This window comes from Carassius carassius, chromosome 13, assembly GCF_963082965.1.
Source record: "Carassius carassius chromosome 13, fCarCar2.1, whole genome shotgun sequence".
NCBI lineage: Eukaryota > Metazoa > Chordata > Actinopteri > Cypriniformes > Cyprinidae > Carassius > Carassius carassius.
Window position 1 is genome coordinate 4,332,805 of NC_081767.1, and position 25,078 is coordinate 4,357,882.

Sequence of the window (25,078 nt, forward strand, 5' to 3'; positions counted from 1 at the left end):
ATGAGTTTCATGCATCCACCCTTATGATGTATCGATCTACTTTTATCTAACCAGACAGAAACAATGAATATCAATGCATAAAAGGTCACAATACAGTATACTGTGGCTGAGGAATGTAAATGATCTGGTGGTGCTCTTGAGAGTCTGGCAGGAAAACTGATCTCTATTCTGTGTGTGTGTGTGTGTGTAATGTACCTGTGTGCGCAGCCCTGTAATGAGAGCGAGTTGTTCTCCCTCGTCTTTTTGCAGTTGCTCCTGTGAGTGAACTTTACTGAAATCCACAGGCCTCTGTGTCAAAACACTAGAGCTCCTCACACCTAACAAACACACACATACATAAATACACACGCTTTATGGCAAGCAAGCAGCTTTTTCTAACTTTTAGGACATAAGGATAAGTAATAAATAGATTTATTGCAAATGTATTAATTATTAATAAAATATACAAAAATAATTAATAAAATTAAATAAATTGAAATTAAAAAATATATATATAATTAAAATGTCTAATAATAATAATAATTGTTATTAGGGCTGTAGCTATCGAATATTTTAGTAATCGAGTATTCTACCAAAAATTCCATCAATTAATCGGATAAAATGTGTTTTTGCTTAATTAAAGTGCAATATTAATTATGCAAGAGAAAATAAGACTCCTGGGTCTCTTAAAATGAACAACTAAGTTTCCTTTTATAGAAAAAAAAAATATTTGTATTTTTTAAATGCATAGAACGCAATGCATACATCAAAAATAAACATTTAATTATTACCCATTGTTTCTCTGTCTGTACTTGTACTGTGAACAATGACAAGAAAGTTGACAGATGAATTAAGTGCTTTTAAGTGCCATTTAGTTGGGGTTTTAAATAAAGCATTTTCTGAGATGCACATTAAACATTAAACACATAAAACATTAAATTTATCTTTTAATTATTGAAAATTAAGCAAACTTAACCTTTTGGTAAAAAAGGGGATTTAATATTAAAAATAAAACATGGAAGAAATGTTGTGTGATTTTTTTTTTTGTAGTAGGCTATGTACATTCTGCTGAACAATAGTAATACATATCTGGCAAATAATTGTCTTTAAACTAAACCGGACTTTTATTTTGACGGGTTGACGTATATGGAATGACATTTGTTTCAATAATAATGAACGAAACTTTATAAAACTGAATGTAACTTTTCAGAAACTATCAAAAATATGCCATTACAAAAGAAGAAAAACACTATGAAAATGAAAAAAAAATGAACTCAGTCGCACAATTTTAACATGCTCTTCAAATATGCGTCATTCTTTGTTAATGTTTTTCAAAGATTCGTTTTCGCTAATCATGGATTCTAAATTCATTGCCATAGATTTCACTTACGTTTCGCAGTTTTTGGTTTGGTGTTTTGACACAAACCTCTCGTGGGGGCGGGGTTAACCGTGATCTACTCTGATTGGATAGTGAGCTTTTGATGAACAGGTGCTCTCTGACCAGGAAGTACAGACGCCACCCAGTGGCATTTTAAGCTCATACACAGGTTCTACCCTGTAAAGAAGTGTATACAAAGATTTAAATCTGACATTAATCTTACATGCTCTTTTTTTTCGAGTTCTGAATAAACTGTACACTTATTTCGGTCATGTCACTACACTCAGAAACTTTAAGTGTAAGATTTTGCCAGGTTTCTCAGTACATATGAAAAACATTATATTTGGGTATTATGACTCTGACCCCACAAACGTAAATAACATTTTTGTTATTAATTAAAAAAAATCCCTAAACAAATTTCACATTCACAAATGCAAATTCTCCAACTGTAAACCTGTCTTCTCTGTTTTACTAAAAGAAATGGAAAACTATTTGAATGTAATCTCAATATCTACTAACGACTGTTAGATTTGCTCTGCCTTTGATCTCTTTGTTTAATTTTGTTTAGATTTTGGCCCTCTTTTTATTCTTTGTTTATTTTATTTTTGTGGTGATATGTGATGTATGTTTGTACCTTTGTATGTTTTTGTTCTCTGCATTAATAAAAATAGAAAAACAAAAACAAAAGCTCTCACGGTGATTTGTATGCAATACGTCGTGCCTTGTGTTACTAAATATATAAATAATATTTGACCTTCGATCGTCTCAGTAAAGATGAGCTTTCAGGAGACAGAGACACGGAGCGGCGCCATCTTCCTCCTCCACTTGTCGTTCAAGGCAGCTTGAAGTAAGCTTGTGTTACTGAAGTAACATCGATACAAGTTTTTCATGTTACAGTGTGCTACAGTTTGTTGCGGGTTATTATTGTCATTCAGTAACACAAGCTTACTTCAGGCTGCCTTGAAGGACAAGAGCTTATCTTTACAGACTGAGACAATCGAAGGTCAAATATTATTTACATATTTAGTAATACAAATCACAAATCACAAGAGCTTTCCAATATGCGCGCCACTGGGTGGCGTCTGTACGTCCCGGTCAGAGAGCACCTGTTCATCAAAAGCTCACTATCCAATCAGAGTAGATCACTGTTAACCCCGCCCCCACGAGAGGTTTGTGTCAAAACACCAAACGAAAAACAGCAAAGCATAAGCGAAATCTGTAGAAATGAATTCAGAATCCACGATTAGCGAAAATGAATCTTTGAAAAACATTAACAAAAGGATGAAGCATATTTTAAGAGCATGTTAAATTTGTGCTCATTTTTTTTCAGTTTTCATTGTTTTTTTCTTCTTTTGTAATGGCATATTTTTGATAGTTTCTGAAAAAGTTGCGTTCAGTTTTATAAAGTTTCGTTCATTATTATTGAAACAAATGTAATTCCATAGACGTACCTTTACAGTTCAGTGTACATGATGTGACGCTTGTTTTACTCAAATCAAACGGTCAAATGCTCATGAAGTGACTGTCAGACCAGTTCTGGAGATGTTGTTCATGTGTTCACGTCTTATTTAGTGAGACAGTAGATGCTGAAATCACCGGAGCATCACGCGCGCTTCAGTGTGTGTGATAAAGGAAGTCGCGCTTCTGCTCCATTCATTAACAGAGACACGCAGAACATGCAGGATTCATATTTAAATAGACTGTTCCGGCTTAATATTTACAGATATTAGTCCATATCATGATTTGATGTAAGTGCAATGACCTATTTTTGATTAATTCATTCAAAATTTGGTAAATTCCGTGCCATTCCGCGTTAAACTGTTAATTCTGTTTTTATGACTGGATTCCGCGATACCCTCCGCGTTTTGTGCATCGCGGAAATCATAGGGCCCTAGTTGTGGTATGCCAGCTCTATCTTGCAATGGACACACGCCACGACGTTCTCTTTACGTTTGCCCGCGCTCTCAAATCAAAACACTGCTGACTCCTTGCAGTATGTGACTTGGGACGCAGCGCTTGTGTCTCCTTCCGCTTTGTGGGTGACGTAAACGCGTTGTGTAACATTTTAAAAAAATTTATTGAGAAAGAACCTGACGTGAGATTTAAAATAAATTAAAAGAGGCTTCGAGGCAGAGGAATTTGCCTCGATCATTTTTTGTAATCGAGTTACTCGAGGAATCGTTTCAGCCCTAGTTGTTATTTTGTAATGTAAAAGTTTCATGTCCAACTTGCTTTTATAAAATAACACTTCACCAAATAAATAAATAATAATACATAAAAAAATAATTTACTCAACCTACTAATTTCATCTGAAAGCCCATTAAACTTTATTTCGCCATACAAGCAGCTTTATATTTAAATAAATATTGTGAAATAAATGTATATTTTTAACATTTCTAATAAAATGTATAAAAATAAGAAAACAATTTTATAAGTACAATAGCTTATAATAATAATAATAATAATAATATATATAAAAAAAAAGACTAATTTAATTTACAATTATAGTCTCTTGAATCTGAACCGTTTCTCCTCTCTCACCTGTAGGGGACACAGCTTGGTCGAGCTGGCCGTCCTGCAGTCTGAGCTGCTCCTGAGGTTCCTTCAGGAGGTTGAGCTGGTTGAGCTGCTGGTCGTGTGTCTGCAGTCGCTGTAGCAGGAGTCTTTTGGCAGCGTCTTCACTGTGCAAACGTGCTTGGAACTCACAGACTCGCTCTTGCAGCGTCTGCACAAACACACAAGAAACCATGAATGCCAGCTGTACTAAAGCACCTTACACATCCTCAACTATAAGGGAGAAACTAAAGCAGACGAACCAGAAGAACTTTTAAAGAGGAAAGGGGTAGGTATTTCTGAAATGAAACCAGTAGGTTGATTTTTCCACACAGGAATTTACTCCATCTATGCATGTCTTCCCTAACCCATATGACTTAACACATTTTATAATTATCTTTTAATTTAAATATGTAATATAAAGTGTTCAGGTCACTCAGACTTTTTAGATATAAATTTTTATCTGTTCTTTTTTTCTTTTGGCTCACTGTATGATTTTGCATTAACAGAGTGAACAGCCAGGAGATCAACACAAATATCTGATCAACAGAATAAAAGAAAAATCTAAGTTTGGAATCAGAGTAAATGAAGACAAAATGAAAGTATTCTTTTACCTACACAGGTAAAAACGCTTAATGGGCAAGTGACTATTCCTACCGAAACTTTTTTTATGAAACCCAGACGACTACAAAACCTCTAACAGACGCATTTAAGCAAACAGGGTGGAACTATGGACATAAGCGACTTTACTGTAGTACAGTGTGCTTTTGTGAAGTTGACGTCAGAACGAGGCAAAGAAGCTCATGGCTAAACAAAAAGAAAGAATCAGAGGGAAGTACACAGGCAGACGTCCAGGAACAGGACAGAGTAACCTGTACAGCTGACACTGTCAGAAGGCAGCACAGAGACACACAAATAAAGAACGAGAGGGGAAAAAGGGGAGAAGAAAAGCAAAATGAAAGCAAAAAGATCAGTGGTGTGACAATTATGGACAACTTCTGAAACAGCAAATTTAACAAAATAACAACCTCAAATATCAGGAAAATGTGCCCATACCAACTCATTGAGATGAAGTCATACTTGAAGATTTGAAAATCTGATGTCTTAAAATCCTGTATTTCAGTGATTCATTAGGCTGGAAATCATTGCACCTTTACAGGTAACACTGCCTGCTCATCACAGACAGATCTAGAGAAGCACACACAAAGCCATCTCGTGTCTAAACTATTGTTTGTATTGAGAAGAGCCATCAATGCATTGAAAAGCTGCGGCTGGGACACACCATACATGTGACCTCCAGCCAATCAGACCTCTCCTGCACTCATGGTATGCTGAAAAGACTGAAAACTCCAGTGCACTCAAATCTCACTCAAGATCGTCCTGTTCAGAGATGTTGATCCACCATTGGAGATGAATTAGAGGAGGGCTGCACTGTTAATGTATCACTAACTAACAGAGGATGGTGTTTTGTAACTCCACTCATATCTTGGGAGCAGGGACTGGTTTCACCAGCAGTGTGCAAACTAGTGTGCCTAGTTTTGATGCAAAGGAGCACTAAGTTACAAGTAATGCATTTACACAAGCCTCCGACCAGGAGTAACGTTTGGAATAAAACAACAGATTGATTGAGTTGCATCATAAACTCAAGTTATACTTGACAAACTTCAGTCTTTCACACAAACACTACCGGTCAAAAGTTTGGGATCAGTAATGTTTCTTAAAGAAGTCTCTAATGCTCATCAAGGCTGCATTTATTGGATCAAAAATACAGAAAACCCCAGTGATCTTTGCAAAATGTTATTATAATATTAAATAATGGTTTTTAATATCATTTAAAATATTTATTTCTGTAATGCAAAGCTGAATTTCCATCAGCCATTACTCCAGTATAGTGTCTTATGATCCTTAAGAAATCATTCTAATATGCGGATTTATTATTAAAAAATATCAATGTTGGAAACAGACGTGCTGCTGAATATTTTTTTGTAAACTGCGATACTTTTTCTGGATTTCTTTGAAAAGAACAGCGTTTATTCAAAATATAAATCTTTTCTAAAAACTAATATTTGCTATAAATTCATAACAATTTAACATCCTTGCTGAATAAAAGTTTTAATTTATTTTGTGCATTACTTTACAGAGAGTTTAAACCTATTAACTACAATGTACCTTAAGAACAATGCAACCGAACAAAGTACAGAATTAGTTACAACCTGGCTAGTATTAGTAGTCTCTAAGCCTCCAGTGTGGACTTTACATTCCAGTTTAAGCAAGAACTTCTGAAGGCATGGTGAAACTCGACCCAAAATATCAGAGACTTATTGGGAATTCATTTTACTTCTAAGCAACCAATAAAAACCCACACAACAGCAACACACTGACACCAACTGGCCCGCAGATGTTGCCCTGAGGGAATCTTACACTGAAACACACAGAGCACGTGGTCATTTACAGAGATCCTCTGAGAAGCTGATAACATTGTTTAAACACAGAGCACAAAGGCAGCGCTGCCTGTTAGCTGTGATTATTAACCCCGTAAAAAACCAATTACGCAAAGATCACACAGCTACAGAACAGACCAGTCACACAGAAACCAGCTCCTGAAGGATCTGGTGAAGACTGATTCAATCACAACACTATCACAGAAACACAGATGTTGAGGGTTTAATGCATGTTTATATATCGTACCATTCGAAAGTTTGAGCTGGTGGCTTGATTTAATGTTTCTGAAAGAAGTCGCTTTTGCTCACCAAGGCTGTATTTATTTGATAAAACAAAAACAGTAAAAACAGTACAATTCTAAATAACTGTCTTCTATTTTAATTACTTGAAAATAATAAAGTAATGCAAAGCTGAATTTTCAGCATTATTGCTCCAGCCTTCAGAAATCACTCTTATATGCTGATTTGCTGCTCAAGAAACATTTCTGAGTTCAGAGTTTGCTGACGCTTCTTCAGCAAAGTGTGGATTTACTTCAATATTACAACCAACAGCGGAGACGCATCATATACATCATCACTTCCCTACAGGTACTGTTTACTAACAAGGTGACAGCGCCAACTACTGGCCTCGAATACATAATACAGCATTTTGGACATTTTCGTCAATGTGTAAATGCAAATCGTTTTGAAAACATTGTCGTGTTTACGTGAAACTTTTTAAAAACTTTACTGTTTTTGCCTACACCGTTGTAAATGTAACCTAAATGTCTTTACTTTCATATTATATATATATATATATATATATATATATATATATATATATATATATATATATATATATATATTAATAAAATATATATAAAAATCTTACCCTAAACTTTTGAATGGTAGCGTAAATGGTCTACAGAGAATCTGAAAACAATGCGCTGCAGTAAATCCCTAAACCTAGTTATTTGCAAATGTAAAAGTGGTGCTTGCCTTTTTGAGCACAACTTCCAATATTAAACTGCACAGATTAATACGGAATTTTAAGCAAAGATCCCCTGGCAGTGACAAAATCTCAGAATGCTTATGATCAATCACATTGGTTGTGCTCATCTCCTGAGGTCGTACCTGTATGAGCAGCTGCTGCTGTTCTGAGGTGGCTGCTTCAGAGAGGTCAGAGGTCAAACAGTGGCGCTGAAGGACAGAGTTGGGCAACGAGAGGAAGGAGCTCTCCTCTTCACCATCACTCATCAGGATATCCACGGAACTCGCTGAAACTACCAAAAAAAAAAAAGAATGCTGTTAATTATTAATATTATTACATAAAAAGATTGACTTAAAAATACTAAAGCTGAAGAACTAAAATAAAAACTAAAACTACAATACAAATTAAACAAATAGTATATATATGTGTTGCCAAACCAAAAATAAAAACCAATTCAAAATATTAATAAATACTACAATAGTAAATAATGGATACTAAAATAATGCCGGTCCAGATGACACAATGGCTTTGTGGGAAAAACTGAGCAACTGATGGTGTGGTCATTCTTGAGTTCATTCTGACCACTCTTTCACTGAATCATCTAAAGCAGCAATAATGCCTCATTCAACGTTACTGCATAAAAACATTTAATAATTGCTCAGTTTGTGCTACTTAATAGAAATAAAGTCCTTCAAGTTCGGAACAACAGAATGTTAAGATGTGGGTAAAGTAATCCTTACTAGCCGAAAATGCAGAGAACAAATCAATCTGGTGAAGGTCCTGCTGGCTTAAGAGAAACCATTAACTAATGAGAAGATCACAGCCTGCTGCAAGTGATGCATTAACCTGGATTTTAATACGACCCTGAACCTGATCAAAACTGTCACACTCACACGGATGAGATCTGCGCCCTCTCGCCGGTGTGGTTTATGATGACACAGCAGTAGAGCCGCTTTCGTAGAAGAGCGTCAGCCTGAATGCAAATCGGTCACCACATCACTGCAAAAACCAGCCGCCAACACTCAGCCTCGACATTTCCCTGATTTTCCTCTTTGTTTGCTTCCCGTTTTATTCCTTTTTGGTCATTGTTTCTCACACAATCGCTGTGTCTGTTGTTATAATGTCCCGTGCAGAACAGAGCGCACTAGCACACATACACATTTTCTGTGGCACACACAAGTCCTCGTGTTCAGGCTCTGCTCTCATCTGTAAGTAGATTTACCCTTCTGTACCGGCACAGAACACATGGTGTTCTCCATTCGGTCTAAAACAGTCTGACTGTGTTTCTCCTGCTCAGTGGATAAGAACACATCGCTTGCTCTCTCTCCGATGACTGAGCCAGCGAGGGCTTTCACACACACACACACACACACAAACATTCAAACTGTCCTCAGAAAAATGTTGCTACACCGGTTTTGAAGTCCACTCATGTGACAGTGCTTACCATCCAATGAGAGGTCTTCGTTCCAGAGCTCCTGCAGGCAGGGGGTGTGGCTGACGTCCCAGGTCTTTCTTGTGCTGTACATGACCACAGGGCCGAGCAGACCACACCGCTGGACCGGCTGGAAACACAGACCACATCCAATCAACACCCAACTAATACACATCTGAGAGAATACAGAATAAAACTCAGCATTAACCCTGTAGAGCCTGACATCACTGAACCCATATTTTTAAAGTTTGTATACGTGTTTGAGTATCAGATTTTAAAAACATCAGGCTTTAATGACTCTTATTGTATTGATATAATTAGAACATGGAGGTCATAAAAAAAATGGCCCAAACTAAAGAAATAACAGACTACTTGCATAAAATGAATATCAATATCAGCTGTCACTCTAGATCTCCCAATAATATATGTCTTAGTAAAGTGATATTTCAATGTTTAGTATTATGATCAAAGCTCTGTAGTTTTCGTTGTGGGCAAAATATATAATACAACGCAATTCAGTGATGATGAACAACTAAACATTCTTCAAAAGCCCGATGTATAATGTTTAACACATTTTACCATGATTTTTTCTAAAAATGATGCATGGATAATCAAGTAAACCAAGTTTCTTCAGTGCAGTCAATGTTCATCTTGAAATGACTAACAATATGAAATTTATTTGAACGTTTACTTTAAGAAAAGAAAAGAAAACTAAAGGATTTCACAGCAATTTTTGTTGCAAATTTACTTGCTAAAAATGTGTCAATTATCAATCACATGACAGACGGCATGTATTAAAGTGCAGTATAAAGTCCAACATAGTGTGCTGCGCAACAAACAAACCAAAAAATAAATGAGACCTGAACTAAAACAGCCTATATCTCTGCAGTCACATGACCAGACGCTCCAATGACCAAACTTCAGGGCCATAAACAAGCAGTGTAACAACAAATGAGATTAGACTGATGAGCCACAGGTCACCCTGACAGACGAGGACTACGCTCCTAAATGACAGACAACACAAGAACCTGGACACTAAATAACTAACTGACTAATAATAGTGTCTTTCCAATCAGACCCCATCTGCTCAGAAACACAGCACGAAGCCGAGAGGATGACAGCAGTGCCTCATGATTAATCCACCAAACAACAACTCCTATAGAGAGCCACTGTCGCTGTTCAATTTGTTAGTATTTGCACAAATATGCACATGCAAATGTATTTGAATGAAAATAACAAAAACATGTAGGGGTCATATTTCATCCCAAAAACAGAAATGATTGGGGAGCCTACAAACATGAATGTTTAACTTTTTTTATTTAACTAAAAAAAAAATTCTGAAAGATAAAGTATCAATAAATCAATAAAAGCAGCACAACTGTTTTCAGCATTGATAAGAAATCACCAAATCAGCATATTTCTGAAGGATCATGGGACACCGAAAGACTAGAGAGGACTGGACACTGAAAACAACTCTGCCCCAGTACAAAGGGGTCTTTGGCTGATTTTATGCAAGTCTGGATCCAAAACGAAAGTCAGAGGCTGAAATGTAGTGAGCACTGAATAGCAGCACAAGCAATCAGTCTTGACCCAACAACAAACACTAGTCACGCTGTGTATCTGATCCTCTTTAAGACTGCTGCTCTCTCTGACTCAAACACACACACACACACACAGTCCTCCCGCTGTACTGTACCATCGGTCCAGCTCTCCTACAGTCCTGAGGCGCAGGGCGGTCCCGGTCCAGCCAGCTCTTGTTAATCAGAGATCCCACCCAACCCAGCATCTTTATCTGCTCCGCTCAAAACAATCAAATAAACTGCTCTCAACCGCTTTATCTTCAAAATGCTGCTCATGTTGATCACATTGTTAGAAAGAAAAAAGTGTGCATTTACTAACAGGTTAGTGAAGGCGCCCGGTCTCTCCACCTCTCTCTGAAGAGACAAGGCAGCTTGAACCAACTTCATTTCACCCATAATCCTCTAAGCTGTCAGCAGATGACTTCTTCAGCTCATATTTTGGAAAACACTACAAGCCGTTTGGCTCAAACAGTGCTCAGTCTGTAAGATTTATTAGTCTCTTATGGTTGCCAAGGGATTTATTTGATCAAAAATACATTAAAATGGCAATATTATGAAACATTATCTTCACCATTTTTTATTTGAAAGTATAACATGAAATGCATTTTTATGAGGGCAAGGCTGTATTATCAGCATCATTCCTCCAGTCTTCAGTGTCTTCAGAAATCATTCTGATATGCTGATTTTGCTGCTCAAGAAAAATCTTATCAATATTGACAGCAGTTGTGCTGCTTTAAATTTCTGAATGCTTAATGAATAAAACGTTGAAATTGAAATCTTTTGCAACTTTATAAAATGTCTTTACGGTCACTTTTGATCAATATAAAATATCCTTGCTGAATAAAAGTTGTAATTCTTAAATGTTTTAAAAATAATAATAATAAATATAGCTGCAAACAGCAATTATGGGGCCAAGCACTCAAACGGCAAATTTAGGAGCTAAGCATGGCATGGAGCATCACACCAAACGCAACAATGAGCAATTGCAGCAAATTTTAGGATGATTGTAATTGAAATGGCTGAAAAATCATAAACACATCCACCAGTAATATGATTAAATTGCTTACCAGTTTTGAACAACAGGTGGCGCTGTATTCAAATCATTTTGTTGTGTTCTGTGTGCGCTGACAATGACACACACAATGTTTGGTGTCAATATGCCAAAGCATTGCAGAGCTACAGCCTGAAGGGTCATTTTGGCATCATGCCTTAAATTCGTCGCTGTGGTATGCGACAACGGTTTTGTCTATCTACATGAAATCCGTAATGTTTTGTCAGCACAGACTGAAGATCATCGGATTCAAATTTGGTGAAAATTGGAACTACGGTTGAGGAGGAGTTCGAAAAGTCGGTTTTGAACATAAATCAAAATGGCGGATCAAATGTTTGGTATCTATGTTGTTGGCATAAGCCAGGGAATATTTTGAGTCCAGTTTCATTGCAATAGGCTAATGCATTAAAAAGTTATTAGCATTTTTAAAAGTGTAATTATTCATGGTTAATGAATGGTTTATTACTCTTGACCAATAGGTGGCGCTGTTGAACAAATTTATGTGGCATGGTCAATGTGAGGTGATGATGACACATACAAAGTTTGGTGCAAATTTGTCAAAGCTTTGCATAGATACAGCCTCAAATGCATTTTGGCACCCTTCCAGCAAATTCGTTGATACGCTAAATCAGAACCGTTTCGTATATTGACACGAAATCCGTAACTTTTTGCCAGCATGGTCTAAAAATGATCCATGTCAAATTTGGTGAAAATCGGACTAACGGTCTAGGAGGAGTTCAAAATAGTAGGTTTTCAACATTAATCAAAATGGCGGACAGGAAGTATGGCCAAACTTTTTGAGTACCTTCAGGGCATGGAGCCGAAGATTTTTGTAATTATTTTTGTAACAACACGATGCTGCATTCAAAAAATAAATTTAAAAACAATTCAAAATGGCCGACGCCTAAAATGGCTGACAAGGGAAAATTGGATATCATTCGATTCGACATGACTCACTGAATCTAAAGAGACCAGTTGTGTGATTTTTGGCCAAACCATTAAGAAGTTATAAGCCAAAATATGCATTTTTCATATCTCCTGACCACTAGGTGGCGCTGCGTTGAAACACTGCAGGTAGTCTCAGGTCATGCTTGTTATAACACACAACAAGTTTGGTCCCAATATGCCAAAACTGTTGCCGAGATATAGCCTCACATGCATTCTTGCGTGCTTTTTGTCAAATTTGTTCACGTGTCACTCGAGAACGGTTGGACGAATCAACTTGAATTCCATAACTTTTTGCTAGCATTGTCTGAAGATGATCTGAGCCAATTTTTGTGAAAACCGGACTAACCGTCTAGGACGAGTTCGAAAAAGTAGATTTTTTGAAATATTAAAAACCTTGGGATTTTGGAATTTTGTGGTTCATTCGACTTGGCTTGAGCCAAGGATTCTGAGGATAAAGAAATTTCCATTTGCTGGCTTACGGTTCAAAAGTTATTAGCATAAAAATATTGAAATTTTGGACAAGTGGTGGCGCTAGAGAGTTGGAGTTAGAGACCTAAAATTTGCTATAGTTAATGTTGGGACTGTCCTCTATCAGTGTGCCAAATTATACAACTTTCCCGCAATCGGTTCTATGGGCTGCCATAGAATTGCGGCGGAAGAAAAAAAATACGTTAACGGATACAATAGGTACCTTGCACCTTCGGTGCTTGGCCCCTAATAATAATAATAATAATAATAATATTAATAACAACATTTATTTGCCATTAGGCACATTACAAATGCCTGAATGTCACTATATTTGCTAAAATATCAAACCAGGTTTTATTAATTTAAAAGCAAGGAAGTAGAGGCACAATATTTCACAAAAAAAAGTTATTATAGGATTTAAATGATAAAACTATAAACACTGTTCAAATTATTGAGAGACATTGTGGTTTACAAAGAGTAATGTAAAATGATTTTCATTTAAACAAGTATATAATGAGCTTTCGGCTCCCTATCGACCCAAAGATAGTCCTTATTCCACCGAAGAAGAATCCTAAGAGCTGAAATCAGGCTCAGAAAGCTTGTGTACTCTTACTAGTCTCTGGAATAAGGAAACATTTCTCTCTTTAATCATGGGGTTTTGATGAACTGACCACCAGAGGGAGCAGTAAACACCAACAACAGACCTCAGTCACTCTCTACCAATCACTGGATTCATTTTACATGAGGATGTACGGACAGATCTGACATGCACAAACAAATATAACCTCTAATAATCCAACATAAGTCATAGTAAATTACAAAACATCACAGCATCTCATTTACCCCAGAGCCATTCTCTCTCAATGTACATGCTATCGTCTGTAAAACAACACTCTGATGTTTCAGCAGAGCTCATGGTGGTCATGATGAAACCACACACTACGGATAATCATGCCATCCAGTCCTACAGAGGGGCATTTTAATGAAATGCTGTTGAAAACTGCTGTTTAGTTGAGGAAGGGCCAGGTTGATCCATCAAACTGACATGGTGTTCATCTTCAGGAGTGTGTGAATCTCATTAGCCTACTTCTGCCTCTCTCCAACTCTCCTGTGTCTCATCTTCTATTTTAGTTCTGTTACCCACATCCACCAACAGACAGACAAAAAAAAAATCATGTTAAAGCCATGTTTTAAGATAATGGATATTAAGGGACAATGTCCTGGAAGGAAATTACCTACACGTTTAAATGCAAAACTAAATTTTAGAAATAGGATTAAGATTTTAGACAGTCTGTACCAAAAAAAAAAAAAAAAAAAAAAAAAAAATAGCTTTCTACTAGTATGACTTAATGTTTAGAGCAATGCAAATGAGTGTATCTGGTGTTCAAACTAATTAAGTGAATTCATCATTGAAATAAAACAGAAGCTTTTATTAAAGAATCCTGTCAGTTAGTTTCTTTACTCTAGCCTACAGCATCAATCATTCATGCTTTATCCATCAATGCATGAACACACACACACACACACACACACACACACACACACACACACACACAGTGAGCGGTTTCATGAATCCTGTGGTCCAACAGTCTGTCTCTGTCCGTCTGATTTCCCTGTATCGTTCATTCATCTGCAGTCACCCCCAGAGTGTGTCTCTCCATCTGTCTGTCTGTCTCCCATTTCTGCAAAGCTCTGTCTAAATCAACTGTACAGACACAAGGAAGCCAGGGATGCAAGCACATGCAACTTCTCTGCTATAAACAGGCCCACGAAACATTCATCTGAATCCAGTTATTACAGCTTCCCCATCCCCCCATTATGAAAGAGTAAAACCACCCTCTCCTTCCCTCCCTCCGCTCCTGTAAATCCCTCCATGGAGCTCCGGCACAAACATCTGTCTGTACTGGACGCCGTGGCATTAAACAGACATCACCAGACCTGTGCATGCATGTCATGTCTAATGAAAGAGAATAATGCATTACATATTAGACAGGAACACAATCTGAATCCTAGTTCAGACGGTGAAATACGAACAGAAAAACAGCACACTTGGTTTAAGTGAAATGTTTCAGCATCCTCTCCATGAACTCACCTCTGTCCCTGCCGTCTCCTGCTGTTGCTCATACCTTCTTTATTTCATAGCATTTATTTGGAGCATGAGCACACACACTCGTGTACACACACTACCACTGATCTCTGTGCCGCTCTGCCACCAGCTAAACCGTCCCTCTCACACTCTCTGTCACACACACTCGTGTCTGCATGCGGCTCCTCTCCTCACAAACACTCGTTCTGACACAAACGCTGTTCTTCTTTTTGCTGTTCCTTGGTAACGATGGAATCTGAGCCGCATCACCCCCCCCCCATCTATTCCACAATTCCTCCCTCTCTGCGCGCGCCTGGCCAAACAGAAATAAATATTTCAGCATGCAAATGTAACGTGGTGCTGCTTCTAACTCCACCGACATTTGGGTGCATGTTTGTGTGTAGCATGTGTCTACTGTTTGGCACATTGATACATTTTACATTTCTTCATTTGGTAAATGTGTTTATGCATTTATTTTGCATTTAAGGTATAAAGAGTTAAACTCACAGCCTTGGTGTTGTTCTAATACCAACTTATCTAAATTCATGGAATACATGCTTTTTTGTGATAAACTGGAAACACACTGGTTAGGGTAATTACCAACAAAGAAAAATACTAATCATAGAAGGATTGTGTTCTAAATGTAGCTGAATAAATGAATGTAGACAAAAAAAATCTGTTCATGAATATGGTAAAATCTGATAGTATTTCCTTAAAAAAAGAAAAATTATACACACACACACACACACACACACAGTTCAAGAATTGATGCTCCACTGAAATAAGCTCCCTATCAAATCAATGATTTCTGCTGATCTAACAAGTGAAAGCAAACAAGATTAAGGAAAGTGAACAATGGTGGACTGAGGGCATTCCTTATAAATTTAATTATGATTAAAGAGGACAGGGAGCTCTCTGATTAAACCACTGCTTACGTAACCTAAGGATTTTATCCACTAAAACAGCCCAAACATCAGACAGCAGAGAACATTAGAAAAGGGACAGGATGACAAACATTGTTCCAGGTGCATGAAAATCCCCTTGCACTGTACACTCTTTAAAAAGAACATGCTGATATTTACAAGTATTAAAATTGCTGAATTACTCATCTAAAAACAGACAAGTGCACAAAACAGCTGAAAACAATTGGATGAGGGACGAAGTGTCTTGAAACACATCCAATTGACTAAAAATTGTTCTACTAGACATTAAGCAGTGATAAATTCACAAACTCCAGTAGCCCAAAGAACAGGAAACTGAGCTTAAACCTATATCTGACGTTTTGCTAAAGCAAGAATACAACACTCAGATAATGAGAAGAAATCAATTAATAAATAATAGCGTTTAGGATTAAATGGAGGTTTCACATCAGCAGAAAGACAACTTTTACATCAACATAATGTAGTGAAACCCTTTCAGCTCCTGAATGGATCAATCAAAAACAACGACCTTAAACTTTGTTTGATGGTGATGAGCATGTATGTATCCGCAAAGTAAAAAAAGAATTAAAAGATCAACTTCAAACTGTGGTTATATTTCCAGCACCTAACATCTATGTCCCTCCCCACATCTCCATTTTCAACCTCACCTGTGCTCTCTTCTTCCTCTTGTGCACATTATCCAAGTGAACGGATCTTCTTTTACTTGCTCTACTGGGTCCATCTAGGCATCTTTCAAAGTCATGGGCTCTTGATGACTCTAGAGGTCCAGAACCGTCATGCAAGGTGTGCTTGTTCCTCTTCTTGCGTCCCAGTTTGGCTTCCTCTGGTCTGTGCTGCTCAGGACCCTCGATAGCCTTGGGTTCTGAGGGGTCCAAGACCCTGGGTCTCCTAAACAGGTTGTGGAGAGACAGCAACACCAGTGTGCACAGCACATACATTGTGGTGCAAATGGGTCCACCAACACGATCAGTCAGAATCAGAGATGGAGTGATACCGTTTCAGGATCGCAGCAAGCAGAGAACACAATCTTCTGGTTGAAGTTACAGTCGTGATACGAGCTCTACAGCGCAGCGCTTGTGTTGTGCTGAGATTCTGTCAATCTTAAGTGCAAAAGGAAGGGCAAATCCAAACAAGTTTGGAATAAAGTCCACCATCAACCATTGCTTTCTTGCTTCTTTTCCCACCAGTTCTTCGCTGTATTCACACATGCCAAGACTGTTCAGAACATGCTATTCAGACATCTCCGAGCTCGACTTCTTCTAATGCTCCTTTAGGCTGATAATCTGTCCGTGATCTGATCAGCAAATGAGATGACTGCTCTCCTCTCCCGTTCTGAGGGAGCACCGACTAATGCACACCTGCTTTTATACCCCACAAAGCCATTTTAACCTACCTGGACACATATAAAGACACACCCTGATAAACAAGCTTATGTACGCCAATGCAAACACACACAAACTTGTAGAATAATAGATGACTAGTTTGCTAATAGGTAATAGCTTCTAAAAAGTTGGGTCCATATCCGTCATGTATCCATGCCTCCTCTTTGGAGAACTTCCAATGTTAACCTGGATAACACAACAGGTGTATTCCACAGAAATCTCATCGATTGAATAATCATGAAACTCCTTATCAAACAGAGTCATAACCTCCACTGGCATAATCTGTAATCCAAAAAATCTTTGCCTCCTCTTGCGTCACTAATGGTTTTATGGTTTTGTTTTTTTTACAGTCTCTGGATTGCAGGGATAAAACTCTCCCAGGTCAGCCCACTCCTTCTGTCATAGCGCCTGATTTTGATAGTCTTTATCCCAGTTTGTGGTCCATACGCCTGGGCAAACTGCAAACGGTCACAGTCCGGCCGATCCGGTGCTGAAGCCCCACACCTCTGCTGAAAGAGAAAATGCGTTTCACTCATTCTCCCTCCCTTTTCTCATGGCGTCCATCTGTCACTGCAGTAGAGAGAGGTAAGCGTCTCTTAGCGATGATGTAACAACTTTTTGCATCTATGCAAAAAGAAGAAAATCAACTTCTAAATGTACGGATAAAGAAGCCTGTCCATGATTGGTCATTGCCATGGTGAGATGACCTTGTCGAACTGCATTTTACAAACGCTCCATCATGCTCCTGCTGTTTGACAATTAACTGAAAAAAACTCAAATGGCTCAAATTGAGAAATGACTGTCAATCTTGAAGGCTTGAATATGATTTGTGGTCATAACAGATCACTGAAGCTTTGTTCTGGAATAAAAAAGAAAAAGTGTCTTGTTCTCTACATGTGTGTAGACAAGCAAAAGACTATCTACTGGTTCATTACCCTTTATAGCAGCCTGTATGTCACATAATTTAGACCAAGAAAAAAAAAATAACCAAAGCAGTTAGTGCTCCACAGAATAAATGGCATACTAAACATTTTATAAAAAATGTTCAGTATAATGCAATGAAAAAAAAAACTTTAACACTGCAAATTATTTTACTGTAGAGGAATGCATTATTATAGTGCAGGGGTGTTTAGCTCTAACACACTTGCCTGACAGTTTCTTGTGAGTCTTACTTTGGTTTGTGTGTATATTAGGGTTGGAGCTAGTGCTGGGCAGTCTGACCAAAAATCGGTTTCACCGTTTCTTTTTTTTTTGGATTTCACTGTTTATCACGTTTCTTTCTTGACTGTGCCTTTATGCGAATCAGAATGCATGAAACAGTTGCAAAACCACTGCATTTTAATCACGAACAGTTTTTGATGTAAAATATTGTACAATTTCTTAATTTTACGCAAAAACTGAATGGTCCGATCTTAGCTTTGTGACATTATGCTACATTAAACATATCTGCATGAAATCAAAAACAGAAGACGAGCTGAATGAGACGTAAATTCACTCTCTAACAGCAGGTGGCACTTATGGAACAGCAGCGATACAATGTTTCCTTGTTACCGCTGTAAAAAAGCAGGCTGTGCTTTTAAACACTACATAAATATGCAATATATAGAGGCAAGATGAAAAGAAAATACCATCTAAACTTTTCTGAAGACCGTCAGTTCCCCTCAGAGATATATTCACATAAATCCCCATTCTCAATTCGGCATTGAGGATTTTCTTTCAATATTTTGTGCATGATGAAGTGAGTTTGCTCTGCCTCCTACAGTATTTTCTCCTCTTTGTGTTCATCTTTAGCATTTCAGGCTCAATCCTAAAAGTTCTCCAACTATTAATCAGAAGTGTCTGCAGTTAACAGGATCCCCTTTCAATTCACCGGTTTACAGTTTGAACTGGTATATGACCTAGTTGGAGCTAAACTCTGCAGGACAGTGACCATCCAGGAACAAGTTTGGAAACCTCTCTTATAAAACAATAAGTAAAAGTGGTCTGTGATCAAACCGCTTAAAGGTACAATCAGATCAGGGTTATAAAAAGATAGGACTGTAGGGGGAAATCATTAAAAAACAAGAATGTGGCACCACTAGAACCTTACAAAAGATAAAAGTTGACACCAAAAGGTCATCTTACAAGAAATGCAGGACACCACTCAACCACAATGCAATTCAAAAGGAAACTACAGTATATAGGATCCCCTCCATAAAACTATACTCTAGTACTGTATATTAGAACAGCATTCCATTACAAATGACATATGAATTAGTTCACAATCTATATATTAACATATATGCAGAATCAGACCACCAAATGACTAAAAGTTTGTATTTATTCCAAAAAGAACAAGATTTTCACTCAGCTATTATATGAAACAGAAAAAGTTTGAATAATCAGGCATGTTGTGATTCAATTTCCCAAGACTCCAAAAGCAAACTACTTTTAATGGATGTCTGCAGGCACTGGTGTTATGCATGTTGTTATGTGATATGTGAGCTGATAAAAAAGGAAATAAACTTAAAACGACTGTATATAATGGGTGAAGTGTTGTTCCAGTGTTGCTATGAATAAAATACAAATGCAATAAGGTGGATATCAGAGTACGGCAGTATAAACAAATGGCCTCAATGGCTTGACAAGTCTTTAAAATTATGTAACTGTCATATATGAATTTCTTTCCTCCTTGAAATAAAGTAAAAATCTGGAAGAACTGTACAACAAAGTTCTTTTCAATGAAAGTACAATGAACAGGCCACTTCTAATAATTCTGTGGCGTTTCATATTCTTTTTGATCCTTGAAGGCTTCAGTCTCTCCATTTATTTTAATGGGCTAGGTGCACAAGATGGCGCCGGTGAGCTTCAGCGATGCGAGTGTATGCATACTTACTTCCGGTCTTGCGACGCTCGCATTTGCTATAAGGGAAACTTACTTACGAAACTTGGCTAGATGTATATAATCAATGATTTTTTTAATTTAATTCATTCCCCAGACCCAAACATACACAAGTTTCAAATCCACTGGCTCAGTTAACATTTATAGTATAGTAATAATAGCAGTGTATATCTTATTTGCATTTGAAGTGATATTATAAATCCTGTAAACATATAGAAGGTAATATTTGGATTTCTCCAGTTCTCAGCACTGACTTTTAGCACAACCGGAAATATCTATGCACACACTCGCAAGACCGGAAATCCAAGATGGCGGAGATATGCAACTAGCCCATTGCATGGAAAAAAAGGCCAGTGCACGCTTCAGAATTTCTCCTTTTGTGTCCCACTTCAAGGCAATTCTCCTTAAGTTCACCTCAGACGCAAATAATCACATTAAAAATGAACTAACTTTCGAACAACTAGAGAGTGTTAGAAAACTTCTGCATTTCTTTTAAACAACATATCTAGACCACATTTCACTTAAAGCTGTGCTTGTTCTTTCTAATTAAAATCGAATTGCTTTATTCTTTTGTTATCCACAATGTAATGAAATCCTAAATGCAATGCATTTTAAGTGCCCACATGCTTTTTGGTGCAATTCTAGTTCTTTGCACAAGACAAATATTTGAACAAATCCTTGAGTGGAATCTTACGTTTATCTTGATCTATCAATGAATTATAAAGTTTATGTGTGTAGGTGCCTTACAATCACTCAGGTATGTGACTTTTAGTTAAGAGGTTAAACCGAACCCAACCAAATCAGTTAATAAAATCCTACATGCACAAGACAAATATTTGCACACAACTTTCAGTGGAATCTTATTGTTATCTTGATCAATGAATTATAAAGTGTATGTGCGCACTTGGCATGCAAACACTCACGTATGCGACTTCTAGTTAAGAGTCTGAACCGAACACGACCACCTCAGTTAAGCAGCTTAGAGCAGAAATATTTCAGCAAAGTGAGCAGTGGGATTAGAAAAAGCTGACAGCTGCCACCACTCTCATTCAAACCCTTCCCAATTAATGCAACGAGACAGTTCAGAAAGGGAAAGTCAGCAGAGACTTGTACAACCGTGTCTCCAGGCAGTGATGAATTTAGTTTTGCTGCCACCCAATGCCTACAGTGTGTGCTATTTCTGAAGCAAATTACAGAGTACCAGAAAAGGGCAGGAAACCTCAAAATTACAGGGTTAATGTCCACTTCTGTATGATGCAATACCTCAGCTTTCATCTTTTTGTTGGAGAAACGGCATGTGCATACATTTTCAAGGAACTGGTTTCTTTTGAGAAAACTTGTCTGGGCAGCATGGGCCAGAAAAGTGAGGATCAGTGTAAACTGTAAACAGTGGAAACACAGGTTTTACCCAGCCTTCTGCCAATGAGCAGTGACCTCATGAGTGAGTCAGAGTCTCCAGCGAGGTATACAGGCGTATATGTACATGCATGTGGTGAGACGACCTTGTTCTGGGTGTCTGACATCTGTTGCATGCACTGTGCTTTACAGACCACCCAGCAAAGCTCAATTCAGCCCAGAGGATATCAAAATAAAGGGAAATAAATCAAAGCCTCTTAACCAGAACAACAGGCATTTCAGGCTATTAAAACTCAAATGTGTCCTAATTTTATCTGTTAAACTAATTGATCAGATTTTTCTTTCACTTAGCCAAACTCACAGAAATCTTTCTTGGGAATATTGAGGATTCAGGCCTATAAAAACAGAGATCGCGGAGCACAGTGCCATCTGTTGGTCTGAGCTGTTTCTTGGATGTCTGATTCATTGAAATTATGTAACATGAAGTCTTCCTTGTGTTGCCAGTATACAGAGGGGTGTGACAGGGTGTCTCATCTCAGCTGTTTATGCAGCTCACCGAATTTATAATTAGGGAAAAGAAAATGATGGTAATGTGCAACACAGGATATCCCTTAAATACAAGACTAAACAAAATATAAATTTGATCCCATGAGTGATGTCACTTATTATCTTCTTAAAAATGCTCAATTTGAAGGCAGAGTCATGCAATAATAACTGGTGGCTGATAGCAGTGACAGCAGTGCCTCAAACTAAGTATCTTATTCCTAATCTAAAAGTAACCAACTTTAAGAGACATAATTTTTTCTATTATTATACACACCATTTACTGGATGAGCTCATATTGGAAGCTGTATTGAATATCTGTGAATTCAAAAATGAACATGTCATACCACAAGTGAACTGCAAAAGTGCTACAAATCTAACACCGAACATAGAATCATTTAATTAATTGTGATTTGTGATTTTGACTTTTCTGATATGTGAGGTTTACCTTTATTTGAAACTTTTTCATTTGAACATTTACATTAGATATTTCAACACGCTATTAAACTGTTGTCAGTCATGTTGTCATTTAAAATCCAGACATAATTGGTAATGTTTTTGTTTTAGTGATTATGCAAACAGAATGTCATTTTATTTGCCGTTTGATTATTTGTTTTAAGTGATTTGTGTTGGTACTTTTTGAACATCCTCAGCACATTTCAATAATACAGTGATAACCTTGATCATTTTTATCACTATAATCACGATAAGAAATTTTTCAGACCGTTACAATCCTAAACAGCAGTTTTGGAATTACATTGTTCAGCTTCTTTTGCCTGAGGAAAAGACACAAAAGGCACAACAGACATCCATTCTCACAGCAAACAAGTGACAGTTGGTGTGTTTTCCACCTCAACGCACCTCGTCAGTGCCATAGTCTATTCTCAATGACTCCTCACTGAGAAATGTACTTAAGGGCATATTCGGGAATCACAGAACACAAACTGGACAAGGCAGCCCAACAAGTCTTCGCAAGTCAGTATCACACCCCGTAAAACACAAATAAAATGTCCACATTACAACCGTGATTATTGGAAGTTGTGCAATTCTAGCATGTATGGTTTCACTGGTTATTATAAAAAGTGTCGTTGTAGAGCAGAGATGTCCAAACCAGGGACCAAGGATGGCCTTTGATTTGCATCGCTGTGCCATATTAAATTTGTTCTTTCTTTCCTTGCTCATATTGGGAACAGTTTGTTGTAGTATTTTTGCATTGAAAATGTAAAGAACGATATAAGTTTAATTTAATATATAGGATATAAGAGTTTAATTTAAAAATCAATAAATTATTTAAAATGGTAATTATTTGAAAATGACATTTTATACATTTTAATATAATACAGTTGGATTTAATTCAACATTTACAATATAACGCAACATTTCAAATACGTTTATGGCCCTTTGTATTCAAATGTTGGGGCAACTCTGATGTAGAAGGTCACTGAATATGATTCTTCAGAAATGATCTTGGCACAAGACAGCAAAAAAACAAACAGAAAAATGAAGTTGTCACATGCAGTGTAGAGAAGCATTCACAATCTTGCATTTACTTTTCAAAATCACACACGTGCGATTTTCCCAAGTCTCCTGAAGCCACATAAGATTAAAAATAATTAAATAAATACTCTTTTTTTTTTTTTTGACTTTTTTCTTTTAATGAAATCACCCAATTCATTGATCTGACTCATGCGACTCTTCCTTCAAGAACTGCATACTGAACCTGCTCTAATGAACATTCCATATGGAGTTACAGTGGGTTACAAGATTATGACTGAAATGTGAATAACAAATAATAAACAACTATCATATGGTTTCAGAAGAAACTTTATATACAAAGTCAGTCACAGAGTTTTAACAATATGAAGTTATGTAATTTATGTATTTTTATTTTTTATTTTGGTTAATTGGACTGTACCAGAGTTTTTAAACAGTACGCACTGTCCTCGTGTCAAAGATCCATCAGCTCAGCCTTCACACTCAAGCCACTATCTTCCCAAACAAGCACTAGAGTGTCCCACGGCCAGTCTAAACAAACTCAGCTGATAGGACTTGTCCGAACTGGCATGATGACTAGTTCACTAAACAACCGCTGGATCTGTACCGGACACACCCGGACTTCAGACACACAAACCGTGATTTACCTCTTAAAACAGCCATTAGATTTAAACATAGTTTAGCTTGTATTTTAAGTTTTAAATACGTTTAAGGGGGATAATAATAACGGTTTAGACTAAATCAAATACAGCTGAATTCAATCACCGCCTCTGCTTCGAGAAAACGCAAGCAGATAGTTTAATTTAAAAAAGAAATAGGATGTTTATTTTATGTTTCAGGATGTTTTACAAATTATTAAATTAACTGCCTATAAACTGCACGTGTCTTGCACTATAGAGGGTTAATACAGCTCACAAGTGTAAAAAGCACGTGAAAGAATGTGCTTACGTCTCAGGCCAGCACGCCAAACGCCTTCCTCCGCTGTTTCCTCCTTGATCCGTTTCCTTCTAGTTTTATTATCCCACTCTTCTTCTATTCGCCTGTTGAAAATCAGTGTTTTATCTCACACTTGGACGAGTGTAAAGTTTTGTAGTCTCTAGTGAAGTGGAGATAAACGCGCGCGCACAGCTGACTGCAGTGACGCAAACAAACGCTCCTCCTGTTCATGCGAAGGGAAAATAAACGCGTTTCCCATCCTATTAGAGACAGACTTCAGGCCACCTCTCAGCCCTCATTAACTCAGTCAGACTCAGCCCTCCTGATGTCAAGAAGACGTGGAATAATACAAACTACAAGAACTTTCTTTATAGACAGGATACATGTCTTTAATTTAGATGCTTCCAGTAAAAATGTGGTCAAAGATGTTTTCAAAAGCATTTCACAAAAAAACATGTTTGCGGATAAATTTGAAAGAGGCATGTTGTTGGACACCCTTTGTTTTAGAGTAGCCTACTTGTGCTTTTAAATAAGCTATTGTATAAAATATAAAATAGAAGAATTTTTCACTAGTGGTCTCTGACTTTTGGACGTCACTGGGAATATTGACACCCAAGAATTATAGAAATGTTTCAAGACCAAATCTTTGGTATTAGACA

At 37.3% G+C, this 25,078-nt stretch overlaps 1 protein-coding gene across 4 annotated transcripts in view; it reads right to left on the reverse strand.

The window, feature by feature from the left end:
• Window positions 1–24,687, reverse strand: part of LOC132155870 (kinesin-like protein KIFC3) — a 43,680-nt gene extending 18,993 nt beyond the window's left edge. Inside the window, exons 1-5 of one of the 4 annotated variants that reach the window (XM_059564615.1) lie at window positions 16,475–17,144; window positions 8,766–8,883; window positions 7,465–7,613; window positions 3,899–4,082; window positions 196–317 (exon numbers count right to left, since the gene is read on the reverse strand). In XM_059564615.1, coding sequence (XP_059420598.1) covers window positions 196–317; window positions 3,899–4,082; window positions 7,465–7,613; window positions 8,766–8,883; window positions 16,475–16,765 — 864 coding nt within the window. In that variant the 5' untranslated portion in view covers window positions 16,766–17,144. Of the gene's footprint in view, window positions 1–195; window positions 318–3,898; window positions 4,083–7,464; window positions 7,614–8,765; window positions 8,884–14,892; window positions 14,995–16,474; window positions 17,149–24,431 lie in introns of those variants that run through there. The other 3 variants (XM_059564614.1, XM_059564616.1, XM_059564617.1) reach the window with 3 other exon arrangements.
• Between the last annotated feature and the right edge of the window lie 391 nt (window positions 24,688–25,078).